Here is a 14,396-nt window from a genome sequence, read left to right as displayed (position 1 = left end):
GTAGGTCATTAGCACTAGCAAAACACAATATTCAATAAATAATTGTTACAATGTATGAATCAATAACTAAATCTTCATTTATTTTCATGTACCAGTTAACTATCAATAAGCACAAAAAAAGGATAATAATATAGCAAAAAAATTTTCACTAATTTGCTTATTCAATATTATATATGTGAGACCCTTTGCAGGAGGTACAAAAAAAAGACAAATATGCCCTCTCTCAAGGAGCTCACCAAGCAAGACAAATATGCACTCTCTCAAGGAGCGCACTAAGAATCCATACAACTAAATGTACTTTTTAAAATTAGAGCTGTCAAATACCAATGATACATTTTTATAAATTCATGTCAACTACATGCTCATAATTACCACATATTAAATATTATAAATTACAGTTGCTTAAATCATATTTCAAAAAAGCATTTTCATTACTTTAATAACAATTTTTTTTTTGAAAAATCAAAACAAACTAACAAAACCCCCAAAATATAGCACTCGCTATTGTCTCTGACTGAAGCATAAAAATGATCATCAGGGCATCTGGGTGGCCCAGTCAATTAAGCGGCTGCCTTTGGCTCAGGTCATGATCCCAGAGCCCTGGGATCCATCCCCAGGCCAGGCTTCCTGCTCAGTGGGGAGCCTGCTTCTCTCTCTCTGCCTCTCCCCCCTGCTTGTGCACACACACTTGCTTGCTCTCTAATAAATAAAATTTTAAAAAATAAATAAGATTATCAACCTAGTGGTGATATACAAAATCTGTGTATTATCACAGATAATATGCTTAGTCTTTTCTAATGAAATGATTTAAAATGAAGTAATAACAACAGTAGTTATATCCAATTAAGCATCTACTGAGCAGGTACTTTTCATAGACCCTCTTGATAAATACAAAAATACCACAACCACTATTAATGTCACAAAAAATTTTAAAAGGTTTAACATCATGGCCAAAATCAACATAACAATAATAAGAATATGCATTTTAACACTTTTAGAATCATCATACTAGGGTGCCTGGGTGTCTCAGTCGGTTAAGGGTCTTCTTAAAGGTCATCAGCTCAGGTCATGATACCAGGGTCCTGGGATCAAGTACCATATCAGGTTCCCTGTTCGGTCCTGTCCGGTGGGGAAGCCTGCTTCTCCCTCTTCCTTTGCCCCTCCCCCTGCTTGCACTCTCTCTCAAGCTCTCTCTCTCTGAAATCAATAAATTTTAAAAATCTTTTAAAAAAACTTACTAAATTGCACTTTATATAAATTATTTCAAGTTTTTAGACCAACACAATAAAGTCTGTCTTATTGTCTATGTTTTACCGTATCGAATTTAGATACCATGACTTGAACAATATTCATAAAGGAGGTAAAGAGATTTTTTAACTTAAATATAGAGATTTAAGTAACTTAAAAATAGAAACATTAAAATACCTCAAGGCACTTAAGAAATATACTCTCCAAACATTCTCCTTTGTCATCATATAAAACTGCCTATATTAAAACAAAATAAATGTTAAAAAGAAACAATATAATTCTGCTTTTCTTAAACATCTTCAATAGCAAATCAAAACTGTTTATATAAGTAAATCATATCATGAGAGAAATACCCACTTTGTTCTGGATTAGAAAGTGCATCTACTTCAAATGTTTCCTAAGCAACTATTCAGTCTGTGCAAAAAAACAAAAGTAAATGCATAAGAAATTCATGAACTTAATCTCTACCAGGAGGATCTTGGAATGGAACTGGGAAAAAAACAGAATTGGAATGCATTATAGGGCAAAACAGGAAGCAAGATGAGTAAACAAATTACAGTAATGGTGTGGCATGGAGGATTGGGGAGATGATCAATGCTTGAAGTAAGTCATCAGCATTGGGATAGGAGACTTGTTTATGAGGTATAAGGAATAAAACTTTAAAAAGGAAAGCTACTAACTGGGAAAAATACTTACAAATCACATATCTGAAAAAGGTTTCAGTAAATATATAAAGAGTTCTCTACAAGTTGAATGGAAGAAAAAAAAGGAAGCTAAGGTAATTATAATTTTCTGGGTTTCTCCTTGTGTCTTTAGCCATTTTTTTTTTTAATAGAAGTTTCTCCTCTAGCCCCTTATATACTGCGGATTCCATCATCTTAGAGAATAGTTTGGCAGTTCCTTAAAAGGTTAAAAATAGCAATTCCACTCCACTCAGTATATATAGAGAAATGAAAACCTGTCTCCACAAAAAATTGCACACAAATTCACAGCAACATTACTCATAACAGCCAAAAAGTGGAAACTCAAATGTGTATCAATTGAAGAATGGATAAATATGATATATCCATGCAATAGGCTATTACTGAGCAATAAAAGGAATAAAGTATTGAAGCATGCTTCAAGGGCAGCTCCGGTGGCTCAGCGGTTTAAAGCCACCTGCAGCCCAGGGCATGATCCTGGAGACCCGGGATCGAGTCCCACATCGGGCTCCCTGCATGGAGCTTCTCTCTCTGCCTGTGTCTCTCTGCCTCTCTCTCTCTCTCTCTCTGTGTCTCTCATGAATAAATAAATAAAATCTTAAAAAAAAAAAAAAAAAGTGAAGCATGCTTCAACATGAATGAACCTTGAAAACATGCTATATGAAAGAAGTCATTCAATGAAAGGCCACAATTATATAATCCCATTCATGTCCAGAACAGGCAAATCTATTGAGACAGTAAGTAGACTAGTGATTGCTCAGGGCTGGGAGGTGGGTACTAAGTAGTGACCATTAGTGGGTATTAGATTTCTTTTTGGGGTGACAAATGTTCTAAAATTAGATTGTAATGATGGTTGCAAAATCCTGTAAATATACTAAGAAACAATGAACTGAATACTTTAAATGGGTTAATTGAAGAGCATGTGAATTATATCTCAATACAGCTGTTTGAAAGATTGGTGTTTACAAAGGCTCTATCTTTTCTCTGCTATTCTTTACATTCTATACTCTATCCTTTTTTTTTTTTTCTTAAGTAAGCTCCACACCCAGTATGGAGGAGTCCAACACAGGGATGGAACTCGCCACCCTGGATCAAGACCTGAGCTAGGATCAAGAGTCAGATGCTTAACCAACTAAGCCACCCAGGCACCTGTCTATACCCCATTCTTGAGTAATAACATCCACACAAAGCAGATCATGTCATGCTTCTGCTCAAATCCTTCCAGTATCTCCACAGCTCCCAAAGAACAAGAACAAAAGTTCTTTCAATGACCAATAAGGCCTAAATAATCCCCTTGATCTCCATTCTTATCCTTGCTCACTCTACTCCTAGTTGTTTGCCTAAACGACTAGGAAAACATATTCATTTAGTTTACTGGCCTGTCTCCTCCCTGCTTTTTCCATGAAGTCAGAGATTCATGTGTTTTGTTCCCTCTGCATCCCATAGAACAGTGTGTAACTCATGCTTACAAAATATCTGTTAAAGAAATAAATGAATGAATCACCTCCAGAAGCTTCAAATATCATCTAAATGCCATATACTCCCAATCTGTATTAGTAGTCCACAACTTTGCTGAGTTCCAGGTCTCTAGAGCCAATTACTTAAATGTGTCCTATGACACTACAAATTCATTATGTTCAAGTGACGCCTGGGTAGCTCAGTGGTTGAGTATCTGCCTTCGGCTCAGGGTGTGATCCTGGAGTTCTAGGATCGAGTCCCAGATCGGGCTCCCTGCATGGAGCCTGCTTCTCCCTCTGCCTATATATCTACCCTCTCTCTGTGTCTCTCATGAATGAATAAATAAATAAAATCTTTAAAAAAAATTCATTACATTCAAAATGGAACTAAAGGTCTTAATTTTGGGGGTGTCTGGGTGGTTCATTCAGTTAGGCATCTGACTCTTGATTTCGGCTCAGGTCATGCTCTCAGGGTCATGGGATCTGGTCCCACATTGGGCTCCACACTCAGTGCAAGGTCTGCCTAAGATTTTCTCTCCCTCTGCCCCTCCCCCTGCTTCTGCAAGCACATGTGCGCGCATGCGCGCTCTCTCTCTCTCACTCTCTCTCTCTCCCTATATATACATAAATCTTTTTTAAAAATCACCATTTAGGGATCCCTGGGTGGCGCATTGGTTTGGCGCCTGCCTTTGGCCCAGGGCGCGATCCTGGAGACCCTGGATCGAATCCCACGTCGGGCTCCCGGTGCATGGAGCCTGCTTCTCCCTCTGCCTGTGTCTCTGCCTCTCTCTCTCTCTCTCTCTCTGTGACTATCATAAATAAATAAAAATTTAATAATAAATAAATAAATAAATAAGTAAATAAGTAAATAAAAAATAAATAAAATAAAAATCACCATTTTTCCCCTAACTTGCTTTTTCTTTTCAAGATATCTTATTCAGTACCATAATCACCATACAAAAGCCTAAAAATTATGGATTCTTCACATCTTCCATATCCAAGAACTTAAGATTCTATAATATTTTCATAATTTCTCTCTAATCATCCTTTCTCTCCATTGTCATTGCTAATGACTACTTGGTCAGATCCCCATCATTTTTGTGTTATTCTTTAGCTTACAGTCTTCTTAAATTCAAACTTTCATCCTACACAGCTTAATAGTTATGTTAGACATTGCTGCCGGAGTGATCTTTCTAAAACAGAAACATGATTATGTTACTCTCTGGTCATAATTCTTCACTGGCTCCTAAAGCTTATACAAATTCTCTCATGATATGACTCCTGACTACCCCTTTAAGCCATACATTCTACTATTTCCCAATACGAGCCCTTCATTCCAGGCGTATTTAATGGCTTCTAGCTCCCCAAATGTTTACGTTTCATGCCTCCATGTTGTTATAACTATGACACCAACTTTAGCTCCTTTCCCTCCAACCTATCAATTCTATTTACAAAACAAAAAACAAATACTCAAAAAATACTCTTTATCTGGAAAGACTCCTCTGAACCAGACTTTGATATCGCTTCTATAGAACCCTAACCATATCTCTATACATATTATAATCCTTATGTTCTTAGATAAAAGCTCCTTGAAGACAAAAACTATAATGTTACCATTTACTGCATTCTTACAATGTGCCAAGCACTTTGTTAAGAGGTTTATACATTTTCTCATTTAATCCTCAAGACAACTTAAAGAGACCATAGGCCTTGAGAAGCTAAATAACTTGTCAAGATTATACATCTAATAAGTGAAGAGCCAGGATTCAAACTCAGGTCCATTTGACATTAACTGGTCTTCTACATTGCCTTTGTATGTCTTATTTAAATTGTCCCATTGCCTACCAGCAAAATATGTTTATTAAATGATGACTCAAATAATGAAGATGATCAACCCCGACAGCAAAGACTTGGACAGGTAAAGGTAATACTAGCAAGAGAATAAGCACTGGCTTGGATTTGAGAAGAAGGGTGTTATTTAGTATACAGTGAGATTACTAACTTTCATGGATCACAGAAAATCCCTGCAACTAACTTGAATTTATCTTGTTTTCCTAAGACTTATCAATACAAGGGATAAAATGGACATTCAATAGATACATGCTATAGTTGAAGATAAAGTTGGATTACAACACTAGTGTGACCCAATATTATAAATTTGTACCGAAGACAGGAAGGATATGCAGAATCTAATCAGAGATTTTTAATATTACAAAATCTGTGAGACTTTGAAGAGTTGGCCCAACGAAATAGGAAAAACGTTTTTTAGAAAATTACATAGAGGGCAGCCAGGTGGCTCAGTGGTTTAGCGCCGCCTTCAGCCCTGAGCCTGATCCTGAAGATCCAGGATCAAGTCCCACCTCAGGCTCCCTGCATGGAACCTGCTTCTCCCTCTGCCTGTGTCTCTGCCTCTCTCTCTGTGTCTCATGAATAAATAAATAAAATCAAGAAAGAAAGAAAAGAAAAGAAAAGAAAAGAAAAGAAAGAAAAGAAAAGAAAAGAAAAGAAAAGAAAGAAAGAAAAGAAAAGAAAGAGAAAGAAAGAAAGAAAGAAAGAAAGAAAGAAAGAAAGAAAGAAAGAAAGAAAGAAGAAAGAAAGAAAGAAAGAAAATTACATAGAATATCATCAACAGTGAATGGATTCATTAGGACAAATCAAATGATGAAAAAATATGAATGAGGACTCCAATTTACTTGGGACAGTAACATTTTTATTTAAAGTTTGTTTATTTATTTTTAAAGTAATCCCTCAACCCATCGTGGGGCTCAAACTCATGACCCTGAAATCAAGAGTCACACATTCTTTGGACTGAGCCAGCCAGGTGGCCCCTATGGGAAAGTGCCTTTTAACTCCTGAAACATTTGAAATGGACAGTGATAAGGCAGTAATTCAAACCAAATATAGCAATGTTTTGATTAAGATCATGAATAGGTTTTAGTAATTATGCAACCAATGATTTTAAAGCATTCTGTGTTATTTTAATTTTCAAAAAATATTTTTTATTTTAAAGTAGGGGCACCTGGGTGCCTTCGTCAGTTTAAGTGTCCAACTCTTGATTTTGGCTCAGATTATGATCTCAGGGTCATCAGATCAAGCCCCACATCAGACTCTGTGCTGGGTGTGGAGCCTCCCCTTCTCCCTCCACCCCTATCCGCCATCCCTGCTCCCTCTCTTTCTCAAAAAAAACTTATAATGCTTCAATTTACATTTTACATGCATCTAACAGATTAGACAAATTACACATTTAATGACTCTAAATGTGTAACTCAGAAATTAATTTTGGGTGTTACTTTTTAATTGAAAAATGGTACATTAATTTTACTGTTTACAAACAGGATTAGAAAACTTACAGTATTTTAAGAATAATTATGTTTATGTTTAATTTCTTAGATACACTAGAAGGATTTAATTGGGAGGCTGTTGTTTGTTAGGACAACTAAAGTGCTAAAGAAACTCAGGGACAGCTGGCTGGCTTAGTCAATACAGTATGTGAGGCTTGATCTTGGGAGTTAGAGTTTAAGCCCACCTTGGATGTAGAGAGATCACTTTTAAAAAGAGTCAGTGGCGGTGTGGGGCTCCTGGCTAACTTGATAGGAGCATCTAACTCTTGATCTCAGGTTTGTGGGTTCAAGCCTCATGTTGGGTGTGATTACTTAAAAATACTTTAAAAAAATAAAGAAAATGTTTTAAAAATCAAATAAATTTGTAAATTTAAAATATTCAAAATTTTTATGTTTGTTAATAGATTATTAAAAGTATCTAACTAGAGCAACTGGGTGGTCAGTTGTTTGAACACCTGACTCTTCATTTCAGCTTGGGTCATAATCTCAGGGTCATGAGACTGGGCCTAGCATCAGGCTCTGCACTGGGCATGGAACCTGTTTGGGATTCTCTCTCCTCCCTCTGCCCACTCACACTTAAGAGCTCTCTGTCTCTCAAAAGAAAAAATAATAAGATAAAATCATTTTTAAAAAAGTATCTAGTGGGGCGCCTAGGTGGCTCAGTCAAGCATCTCTCTTCAGCTCATGTCATGATCCTAGCGTCCTGGGATCTACCCTAGTAGGGCTCCCTGCTGAGTGGGAAGCCTGCTTTTCCCATCTCCCTCTGCCCTTCCCCAGCTCTGCTCACTCTCTTACTCTGCACTCTATCGCAAATAAATAAAATAAAAAAAGTATCTAGCTTGTACAACTAAGTTGACTGAACACTAAACCCATTGAAAGTTAAAGTTAATAGGATTTGTAAATTGAAATTGAAGGCTTAAAGCAAAACTAGTTTTTCATTTAATTTTGTTTTAATCAACTAAATGTTAATTTACAAATAATAAGTAGGCTCTCTACATTGTAAAGCTTCTCTTATAACTTCACAATGATAGATAATAAGTGGAGTAAGAACAGAATATAGAGTAAGTCAGAGAAAGACAATTATCACATGAAGAGAGGATCGTAGAGGAAGAGGGGAAAATAAGACAAAATCAGAAAGGAGACAAACCCTAAGAGTTTTTTTTTTGTTTTGCTTTGTTTTTTTAAGATTTTATTTATTTGAAAGAGAGAAAAAAAAAAAAAAGACAGAGAGAGAGCACAAGCAGGAGGAGCAGCAGAGAAAGACCGAGAAGCAGACTCCCTACTGAGCAGGGAGCCCAACACAGAGCTTGATCCCAAGACCCCAGGATCATGACCCTAGCCAAAGGCAAACATTTAACTGACTGAGTCACCTAGATGTCCCAAGCCTCTTAACTATAGGAAACAAACTGAGGATTGTTGGAGAGGAGGTTGGTGGAGGGATGGAGTAACTGGGTGATGGGCATTAAGGAGGGCATATGATGTAATAAGCACTGGGAGTTACATGTAACTAATGAATCACTGAACTCTATCTCTGAAACTAATAATACACTATATGATAATTGAATTTAAATAAAGTTAAATTACAAAAAAAGAATATGGGAGATCTTTAACTGAAGATCAGGACTAAAGAGCAGTTAAATAAAATCTTTTAAAAATAAAAATAAAAGTTGCTAAGAATAAATCTTAAACGTCCTCAACACAAAAAAGAAAAGAAAAAAATCTTATTAACTATGTATGCTGACAGATGGTAACTACACTTATTGCGATCATTTTGTGACATATACAAATATCAAATCATTATACCTGAAACTAATATAATGGTTTTTTAAAAAAGATTTTTATTTATTTATTCATGAGAGACACAGAGAGAGACAGAGAAAGAGAGAGAGAGAGACACAGGCAGAGGGAGAAGCAGGTTCTATGCAGGGAGTCCGATGTGGGACTCGATCCTGGGACTTCAGGATCACACCCTGGGCCAAAGGCAGGCGCTAAACCACTGAGCCACCTAGGAATCCCTAATAGAATGTTAAATGTCAATTATACCTCAATAAAAATAAACAGAGCAGATTGCTTTCCCTAATTCGGTGGGCCTCATCCAATCAGCAAAAGGACTGAAGAGAACAGAAGCACTGAGTAAGAGAAAATTCCTGCCTATCTCTGAGCTGTGACAGGAGTGCTCTCCTGCCTTTTGACCCAAACTGAAACACTGGCTCTTTCTGAGTCTCCAACTCAGAATTGTTGCGAAGAATAGAGGATCCAAGAATGTTGCATAAGGTTATGAGAACTGGTAAAAAAAAATTACAATTCAGTACATGGAGACACTTGGAATGAGAAAAGAAACCCATAAAGGAGATAACCATATCTAATAGAGTAAAAGACAACCTCAGTAAATAATTCTCTCAAGACTGATAGGATCATATCATAATCAAAGTAAATGATTCAGAGAAAATGTGAAAATAGAAGAACTCTAGGGCAGCCCGGGTGGCTCAGCAGTTTAGCAGGTGGCTCAGCGGTTTAGCACTGCCTTCAGCCCAGGGTGTGATCCTGGAGACTGGGGATTGAGTCCCTCGTCAGGCTCCCTGCATGGAGCTTGCTTTTCCTCTGCCTGTGTCTCTCATGAATAAATGAATGAATGAATGAATGAATGAAAGAAAGAAAGAAAGAAAGAAAGAAAGAAAGAAAAGGAAGGAAGGAAGGAAGGGAGGGAAGGGAAGGAAGGAAAGGAAGGAAAGGAAGGAAGGAAGGAAGAAAGAAAGGAAAGGAAAAGAAAGAAAAGAAAAGAAAAGAAAAGAAAAGAAAAGAAAAGAAAAGAAAAGAAAAGAAAAGAAAAAAGGAAAGGGAAAATAGAAGAACTCTATACCTAATTTTAGAAATTGGCAAGTTTCCTAAAATGGTGTGTCAACTCTACATATATCATTTCACTGAGAGCATTACGGTGTTAGAAATATATTTTAATATAGGTTTTTTTGTATCATTAAATTCTTATTGCCTGCAAAGAAAAAAATGTGCCAAAATTACTAAAAAGTTTTATAGAAAATCTAATTCAAATTTTAAAAATCAAAAAGCAAATTAAATAATGTTTACTGAACTTTTAAAATGCACAAATTAATCAGCGTAATGTGGCAACTTCTGTTTTCATATTGTACCAGCTTACGGACATATCCAACATTTTATCCTCTACAAGGTCTTCTTAATATTCAATCAAAGGCAAGAATCTAGCTTTCTTTTTTTCTTTTTATCTTTTTAAAAATCTAGCTTTCACTGTAGTCAACTGCTTTGTACTTACTTTGTTTCCTAAGTGAGTGATCTTCAGAATTCCATCTTGCCACACTTTTGACTTCTTCATCTTTTGATGAGTATACAGTACCTTATTTTCAAAAGTACAAAAGAAATGGTTTCTATTTATATGTATTAAATATTATACATCCTTATACCCTTCCCCACATATAAAAAATATTTAGGTATCTTTTATTGAAATAAAAGACACCATAACAATAACAACAAAACATCAGGGCCCCTGACGGGCTCAGCCGGTAGAGCATACAACTCTTGACTCAGGCTTGTACATTCAAGCTCCATGTTGGACATAGAGCTTACATTAAATAAATAACAAAACATCAATTTCAAAAAACAAAACTCGGTAGTAAAAGAAAAAACAGGGTAGAAAGGACACATAAAATTTAAGGAGAAAACTGAAAACTAAACAAAAAAAATAATTTGGGGCTTCTCGGTCATCAGTGGGAAGGAAAAAATCTGTTGGGTTACACATAGTCATAATCTATACTCAAAATGTAGTCCAGAGACTCCTAGAGATTTCCAAGACTTTTTTCAGGGGTCTTAAGGTCAAAACTATTTTCTTGATGCTATTTGTCTTTTTACTCTCATTTCTTTGGGAATGCATAGTCATCTCCCAGGGTTATGTAGGTGCAATGTTGCAAGATTCAATTTCAGACTGAATGCAGGGGTGGATCTAAGAATTTAGCTGTGTTCTATGAAATCAAATGCTAAGGGGATTTGCAAAAAAATGTATATAGCAATGCTACTCTTTTCAGTGTGTTTTTTTCTGTTGTTGTTTTGGAAAATATAGCTATTTCCATTTAAAAAGTGATTTATGTTCAATATAACAGGCTATTTTTAATGAATTAACAAATACTTTTTATATTTGTTATAATTTCTCATATGAAAGACATCAATAGATATAAGCCCCATAATCAAAATTCTCTGGGGTAATATTTTGAGTATGGGGATCCCTGGGTGGCTCAGCGGTTTAGCGCCACCTTCAGCCCAGGGCATGATCCTGGAGACCCGGAAATGAGTCAGCCCTGTATGGAGCCTGCTTCTCCCTCTGCCTGTGTCTCTGCCTTTCTCTCTCTCTCTCTCTCTCTCTGTCTCATGAATAAATAAAATCTTTAAAAAAAATTTTTTTAAATAGAGGATTAAAAAAAGAAATAAAGGAAATAGTGAAAACTGGTATACAACTCACAATAAATTCCTGGCTTTCCATTATTTCTTCTAAAATTATAAATCAGTCTGGTCCAGAATATAGTCGTGGTTATTCAATTATTTATATGATCTAAAATGAAAATAGACAAGAAATATCCAACTCTGATGAAAATAATATCAAATTCAACTGTTTCCTATAAACTCTTTTTTTTCCCCATAAACTCTTGACATGAGAAAGGAATAAGAATTCTAAGACTGGGGATCCCTGGGTGGCGCAGCGGTTTGGCGCCTGCCTTTGGCCCAGGGCGCGATCCTGGAGACCCGGGATCGAATCCCATGTCGGGCTCCTGGTGCATGGAGCCTGCTTCTCCCTCTGCCTGTGTCTCTGCCTCTATCTCTCTCTCTCTGTGACTATCATGAATAAATAAATAAAATATTAAAAAAAAAAAAAAAAGAATTCTAAGACTATGTGACTACCAAGGGAAACCCAGGTGTAATCAAATTATCTGATACTAAGCACACAATAAAAAAGTGACCCCATCCTGTGGAAAATGAATTTGCCAAGTAAAGAGAAAACTAAGTAAAATATATGAAATAATTAGCAGTGTGCAAAGCTCTTTTCCAAGTGCCCTAACATGCATCAGAAAATGATCCCTCTTCCCCCAACATTTAAATTCCTTATGGAAAGAGCTTCAACTTCCCATTTTCTGAAATGCCACGGCCACCACAAGACAGCCCCCCTTGTGTTTTGAATTTTTCCTTTTATGTCTTTAAGTCAATACATCACAGTATCCAAGGACCTAATACACAAATTTCCTGTGTGAGGAACATTCTTTTCAGTATCATTGCAACAAGTACTGTATTTATCCTATGCTACTAGATAAAACTGTTATTGTGGGCAAATTTGGAAATCTAAATCTACTGTTGGTGAACTGAAGAAGTAAACAGAGATCCCAAAGAAAAAAAAAATTTTCTAAAGAAGTGGTTTCAAAGATAGGATTCCTGGACCAATAGCATCAGGACCACCTGGTAACTAGTTAGAAATTCAAGTTCTTGGGTCCTACACCTGACCTTTTAAATCAGAAAGTCTGAGGTTGGACCCATACTTTGTTTTAATATGCTCTGAAGGTGTTAGTGATACATGCTCAAGTTTGAGAACACAGGGCTAAAAGACCTAGGAGAGATTCAATAAAACCATAATTTACAATTCTGGATTCAATTCCCCCTTCATACATATACCACATACATATTATGTATAAATTACATATATTTATTTAGTACTTGCCAGACACCTAGGTTGAGGTACTAAAATGAACAAATACAATTCCTAATCAAGGCATTCTCAGTAAAGCATGTTGATAAACAGTATTTACAATAAAACATGACAGAAATAAGCATAGGAGGGGCACCCAAATGGGTCTATGGAATCAAATAAGGCTTCCCCCTAAGAATGTAATGTCTAAGCTGTAAACTGAAATAACCATAACCAAAAGAAGATGCCAGGAATGTATTTCCAAAAAGGAATCAATGTATAAGGTCCTGTGAAAGACACACCAAGGCATGACCAAGGAATTCAGTTCAATTAAGGGGTCAAGTTAAGACAATGAATAGTGAGTGAGAGAGAAGATTGAAAAAAATGAGCAATAGGAGTCAGAGGGCCTTCTATGCTATGCCAAGTTGTTTGAATTTTCTATAAAGGGAGTGCAAATGGTAGGGTTTTAAGAATAAGATTACATAATCTAACTTGGGTTTTACAAAGATCGCTCTGGTTGCTGATAGGAGGCATAAGGGAGGGTAGCCCTGGTGGCGCAGCGGTTTAGCGCTGCCTGCAGCCTGGGGTGTGATCCTGGAGACCTGGGGTCGAGTCCCACGTTGGGCTCCCTGCAAGGGGCTTGCTTCTCCCTCTGCCTGCATCTCTGCCTCTCTCTCTGTGTGCTCTCATGAATAAATAAATAAAATCTTTAAAAAATAAAATACTAAAATCTTTAGAAGAGGCCTAAGTCCTACGTTCAAAGGAGTAAAAAAAAAAAAAAACAAAGGAGTTAAAATACCGTTTACCGTTAAATAGTTGAAATGGTATCAGCTAACAACATGGCATTTAAGTGAAAAGTAAAAACAAAAAAGAAAAAAAGAAAAAATCTGGGGACGCCTGAGTGGTTCAGCCCTTGAGTAGACCTCGGCCTCCCGCTCAGGGCGTGATCCCGGATCCAGTCCCGCGTCGGGCTCCCTGCATGGAGCCTGCTTCTCCCTCTGCCCGTGTCTCTCTCTGCCTCTCTCTCTCTCTCTCTCTCTGTGTGTGTCTCTCATGAATAAATAAATAAAATCTTTAAGAAAAATTTTTTTTCTAAAAATCATCTACGTCAAATGTTGACCCACCTCCAACGGGTAAAAGTTCAACGTGCAAAGTTTTAAAAGCGGTAGGGATACCTCAGATGTCTGCAATAATTATATAACCACAGATGTGCACATTACCTCCCCAAAGACATTACCCATACGTCCCTATGCTGCTTTATACATTCATATATAAAATTCTGTGTTCTCCATAAAATATGAACCAGTCTTATTTATGTTTAAGTACGAGGAGATGTTTTTGGTCTTTTTATTTTGGAACAAGCAAGATCTTTAGAATCCCTAAATAGTTCAGATTTAAAAGTTCCAGAGTCTCAAACCCAGTATCCTGTTAAGAAGTCGCTCAGTCCAAATGACCCAGAGAAGCCCACATTTCATTGCCAAGATAATAATTACCATGATTCTGTGTAACCGAATGGCAGTGAGACTTGACCCTCTGTCAGGCCTAGATAAACACAAAGAGCAAAACTCTCTCTGGTCCTTACACTTATTGCCGGAAGTGCAACGCAGAGGCTGGAAAGGCTGTCACTCCCCACACCTGGTTCCAAACAGCACCAGCAACGGCTCGCTTCCGGCGCAATAGAGCCTCTCAACACTTTGCCCTAAATTGCGACGCCGCCTCTCGTTCACATCCCCTTTCCTATCCACCTTCACTCCCAGAGAAGCAGAGGACTTCACCGGTCCGTAAAACACACGTTCGAATTTCTCCCGCGGAAGGCTGTGACGTCATCAACCCGGGACCGCACGGGATCAGGACCCACTACTCAGCCCGCCCACAAGTACCGACGTTTGCAAACCGCCAATCAAAACTTCTCGTGGTCTGTGAGCCTCCTCGGCCAGCCGGGTAACCCGACGCC

General features: G+C 37.2%; 1 protein-coding gene across 7 annotated transcripts in view; it reads right to left on the bottom strand.

Moving 5' to 3' along the window:
* Positions 1–14,384, bottom strand: part of ZGRF1 (zinc finger GRF-type containing 1) — a 76,248-nt gene extending 61,864 nt beyond the window's left edge. Inside the window, exons 1-4 of one of the 7 annotated variants that reach the window (XM_038581861.1) lie at positions 14,025–14,384; positions 11,231–11,320; positions 10,034–10,114; positions 1,426–1,485 (exon numbers count right to left, since the gene is read on the bottom strand). In XM_038581861.1, the coding sequence (XP_038437789.1) occupies positions 1,426–1,485; positions 10,034–10,114; positions 11,231–11,251 (162 nt within the window). In that variant the 5' untranslated portion in view covers positions 11,252–11,320; positions 14,025–14,384. Of the gene's footprint in view, positions 1–1,425; positions 1,486–10,033; positions 10,115–11,230; positions 11,321–13,935 lie in introns of all 7 variants that reach the window. The other 6 variants (XM_038581860.1, XM_038581858.1, XM_038581857.1 and 3 more) reach the window with 6 other exon arrangements.
* Between the last annotated feature and the right edge of the window lie 12 nt (positions 14,385–14,396).

Source organism: Canis lupus, chromosome 32 (genome assembly GCF_011100685.1).
Source record: "Canis lupus familiaris isolate Mischka breed German Shepherd chromosome 32, alternate assembly UU_Cfam_GSD_1.0, whole genome shotgun sequence".
Classification (NCBI taxonomy): domain Eukaryota; kingdom Metazoa; phylum Chordata; class Mammalia; order Carnivora; family Canidae; genus Canis; species Canis lupus.
This window is presented reverse-complemented; position numbering and strand designations above follow the sequence as displayed.